Below are 4543 nucleotides of genomic sequence, written 5' to 3' on the forward strand. Positions count from 1 at the left end.
GTATATGTATATGATTGTATGTTATCTGTAAATCTTAGATAAACCTTGTAGTAATCAAAGGACCACAAAATTAAATATAAAAAATGAAACGTCATGATATGTTTTGAATTGAAAGATTATTCGCATGCAGGCTAGAACGACGCATCTGATACGTGAAAACAGCCTAGATCCGAAACGAGCAAAAGACGTTTAATCATTCGTTGATTTTTTTAAATAAAAAAACTATACTTTTCTAACATGGATGTTAAAAATTTCCTACATTTCAAGGCTACAAAATATAAGTGACGTCCTGGGCGGTATCTGGGGGTTGTTTTCAATAGATAAACAAGTGATTAGAACCTCATAATCAAGCTCATTAGCGTATTGGTGGGAAACTCCCAAGAAAAACATACCCCCCGTAAACATGTCGGGACTCTGACAAAGGGGAAGCCATGCGGTTGTTTATTTATTTACGACGATAAGCAAATATAACGGGCACATTAACAGCCACTTGATGACACGAGGGGCTGTTTGTTTAGACTTTGTTCAGTCTGCGGGAATTGGTGTAAACAACCCCGCCACTGGGAAGATTCCATTGTTTAATAAGGATAATCCTTCTATCTGTTTGTCTGGGCCTCAAAATCCATTGAAAGTTCAATTTTATCGTAGGATTCGCTGTTAGCGATATGCTTGTAGATTGTAAAATCCATACGGAACTAGATACTAGGTTTCTTTTATAAGAAGTCGAGATAAATTAAAAGTTTCAAAGGTTACATTTTACACCAGCTGAATTGTACGGGCTGTCATTTCTTATTCGCATACTGGTAGCAAAAAAAACGATATAACTGCAGTCAATTTTAAAACAACTAGGGAAAACTATGCATATCTCTCGTCACCTTCATCGCTATGTGATGAAATTATCATTGTTTGGATTTTTTTTCCAAATACGAACACGGTATTTTGCCAATTACATAATAGACTATGCAATGTATTTTCAAATGTTACACTTACAGTATCTTATGGAGAGAAATGCAGACCCTTCGCTCAGAGTTAACCATGATTATATCCTATTCCCTCACACAAGTGCATATGTGTGCCTGTTGTTCAATTTGCGGTAGGACAAGAATTGAAGTGGCCCTTAGCGATAACCTCTGTCACTGAGCACTTTAGTTGGCAGTGGACAAATACTTCCTGTAGACGCCCCACCCCAATTTTCCCAAGACTGTGGCCCATATTGTTGACCGCCAGTTTTGAAGCCCTTTCCCCTTCCACTCAATTATATTTTACATATCTACCACCACATTTACTAATATTTTTCGTACACAAAAACACTTTTCACTAAGATGTTATTTCTTACTCCCATTTTTCTTTGTCTCTTACACTTGTTAAAATCTGTCATCCAAACGTAGCCTTGGCAACGCATACCTTCTGGAAAACGGAGCTCCTGAGAAATCAAACATCGGAGCAAGTTATAACTCAACAAGTCAACACTTGTCAGCCGGGTGGTGCTTATGAAGGGAAACTGAGTCCTCCCAGGCGGAACGAGTTTTGGTAAGGCACCAGACTGAAGTTGACGGCCGCGATTATTTCCCGCGACTCCCGCTTGTTGACGGACGTCCTTCCGAAAGCCGACAACACTCGTCAAAACCTGGCCGAAAACCGTCACAACTTCTCCTAAATATGTCAGCCAGCAAATTATAACCACATGGTCCTTCCGCGCGTAAATATAGACATTATGAGAGGGTTTAAAGTCGGGCATGTGTGTTTTGAAGTGCGGGTTATTGTAGAGTTGTCCCGACCGCGTGTTTCATATTGGTCCTTGTATCGCCGGGGGCGACAGCGAACAGCAAACTGTTATGCACTTCGCAATTGCAGCCGTCTCTTGCCTCCGACTATCCCACGATATCGGGTACCCCAATTAACGGCCTGTGTCTTAATAAAGGAAGTTCCTTGGCCGCTGCTATGGAGCGTATGTGGCGGTATGGGAGCCGTCAGGACGGCAAACTGTCGGCAGACGTCAACCTGGGTGTAAGGCCGTGTGTTCTCTCATGTCAAAACACAGTTGGGTGAAGTCTGGTGTCTGATTCTAAAAACTCACGCGGGAACAACCTGTGAAGGTTGGAGGAAGTAGCCGAGTCGATTTATTCCATAATTAGCTCTGTCAGCGAAGCAGAGGTGTCGAAAATATTGAAGAGGGCAAACCGTTCTCAGAGATCTCGGGTGTTGTTTCTGAGATAAGATCTCTATCAAAAAAACGGTCCCGACATAGGAACCACGCTGGGGGAAGATCCGTCGGGTCTTGAAGCACTTACCGACCCGAGAGTTTGATATGCCCGGGCCGGGTCTGCCGTCAATCCGGCCTGGTGTCCCTGTCACGGGACCTCCGACTCAATTTCGGGAGGTAGATTCCGCGAATACCGCTGGAGTTGGAAAACTTAGCGAGTTATGCTCTCTTCGCATTTCTTACGATGTTCTGCGGTTTGTTTCACAAGCTGAAGTTTCTGACGTCTACCGGAGACAAACTTCCCGCCTGGCCCTCCTACTGCTCTCCAGAAGAACAACAAACATTGGACAAGTGATACTGTCGGGAAGTCAATCATGGGGCGATTCCCGATGGGAATTTTCGACTTAATCGTTTGAGCCCCTGACAGGGGATTTACGGAAACCCCGCTACTAAACATCGTCAGGTAAGTCGCCATCTTGATTATCACCTCACGCATGCGTGGAGAGTTGTTTCTGAAGAAGTGTGGTCTGAGATGATGAGACCATGATCGGAACAATCTTGCGGTAAAAGTCAATTGAGACTTCAAAGCTCGCGGCCGTATTGAGATAGCTGGCTGCCAAGTCGTTATAGCTTTAGATTGCGGCATGCGCTTTACAAATTCTCACAACCGCTCAAAATTGCCTAATGTTCCTTAACATGTTTCGCACTTTAATTTGCCGAAAATGGGTCGACTAGGACAATGGAAGAGTGGTGGTCCCTTTTGAAGGGTCCGCAGTGCGTCCAGTCCTTTCATATGGTAAACTTATGGTTTCCAACGGTGTTATGAGATGATCTACCCCCGAAGGGATCTGGTCTGAATTTTGTGTAATTGGAAGCGACGATTAAGACTTTGCGGGAAGAGTCTTTTGACATTAATCTATGTGTAGGAGGGGGGTCGGCACCATTTGTGTTGGGATTCTCCTATTCATCATGTGTCATCGAATATGACGGGAGCCACTCTCTGATTGGTCGACGGCACGCGCCCCTCCCTATATAGCCTCTCTCAAAGTGTCTTGTTTTCGGATGGATGGCAAATTATCGGCTGCTGGCTTCTCAAAGTTTAACGTCGCAGGTTTTCCCTGGCCGGAACTGGCAACCTGTTTCCTACAATCACTGTCAGTTCTAGAGGAAACACGGAGCTAAGTGATTCAAGCTCTCCGATCTGAGGGGAGTTACTTCTAGGCAGCGAAGTTTGAGGACAGGACGATTGTAAGTAGGAGTAATCGTGAGTGACATTTGGCAGTCGTGTGCGACTTCGGTCCCTTCAGTACAGGGTCGAAGTTGTTGAGTAGAGAAGTGAGTAGGAGGATCGGAAGATGGCTAACAGTAGCGCGGCTGAGAACGGAGCCCCGGCCAGCCCGGCCAGCCCGCCGCCGCCGCACAGCCCGGTCCAGCCCGAGGACAGCCCCAGCCCTGACGGCCCGAGAACCACCAACTTCTCCATCGCCAACATCCTCCGCCCGGAGTTCGGCGCTCGCAAGAGAGACAGTAAAAGTTGTGACTCCTCTCCCGTGTCCAGCCCGGGCAAACCGGCCCCGGCGGATCTGTCCCCGTCCCTCCCGGCCAGCCCGGGGGGAGTCCCACAGGAGAACACGACGACGGCCGATGGACTCCGGCTCGAAGATGACTCCGCCAAGCCCGTTACCGCAGACGATAAGGACGGTAAGCCGGTGCCCCAGCCCATGATCTGGCCGGCGTGGGTCTACTGTACCCGGTACTCGGACCGCCCATCTTCTGGTAAGTTACTGAGTACAACTCTCCTAACATGTGTGCTAATCTGTTATCTACATGTTAGTACTTTTTTCTTAGCTAGGACATACAGGCAGATTAAGTCTTGTCCCGTTTAGGTGTCAGACGCATTCTTTCTACCGTATGTTGCCGTATCCTACACAGACCCAGAGCACCGTGAAGCCAAAATGACAGACTAGAAAAGTCTCGCGGCTCTTTCATGATCGGGAGACAAAGTTGTTAGAGCGTGCCCACATTCTAAACCCAGACCTACGCTCTAACCTCGGCCCACACTCTAAACCCAGGTCCAACTCTATACCCATGCCCACACTATAGACTCTAGTCTAGACCCAGATACAACATTTTCATATCTGCTAAAATCCCCCCCTCATATCCTTACAAACTAGGCCAATAATTCTTACCGATATCTCGGCTTCAGAAACGTTTCTATTATGCGGCGTTGTTGCTATCTTGGTTCAAAAATCTATATCATTATTAAAACAGTCCGCTTGTGGGGTAGTCTGAATACTGCATCACTACAACAGACAAAGGGTTGGATGAGAGACGAGGCAT

At 46.5% G+C, this 4543-nt stretch overlaps 1 protein-coding gene across 2 annotated transcripts in view; it reads left to right on the forward strand.

Annotated features, from left to right (window-relative positions):
• The first annotated feature begins 3279 nt into the window (after positions 1-3279).
• The window catches only part of LOC109479273 (homeobox protein engrailed-1-B-like), a 9565-nt gene continuing 8301 nt past the window's right edge, over positions 3280-4543 (forward strand). For both annotated transcript variants that reach the window (XM_019781228.1, XM_019781229.1), the window contains exon 1: positions 3280-3979. In XM_019781228.1, the coding sequence (XP_019636787.1) occupies positions 3559-3979 (421 nt within the window). In that variant the 5' untranslated portion in view covers positions 3280-3558. The remainder of the gene's footprint in view (positions 3980-4543) is intronic.

The sequence above is a fragment of the Branchiostoma belcheri genome, unplaced genomic scaffold (genome assembly GCF_001625305.1).
Source record: "Branchiostoma belcheri isolate BF01 breed outbred unplaced genomic scaffold, Haploidv18h27 scaffold47, whole genome shotgun sequence".
Classification (NCBI taxonomy): domain Eukaryota; kingdom Metazoa; phylum Chordata; class Leptocardii; order Amphioxiformes; family Branchiostomatidae; genus Branchiostoma; species Branchiostoma belcheri.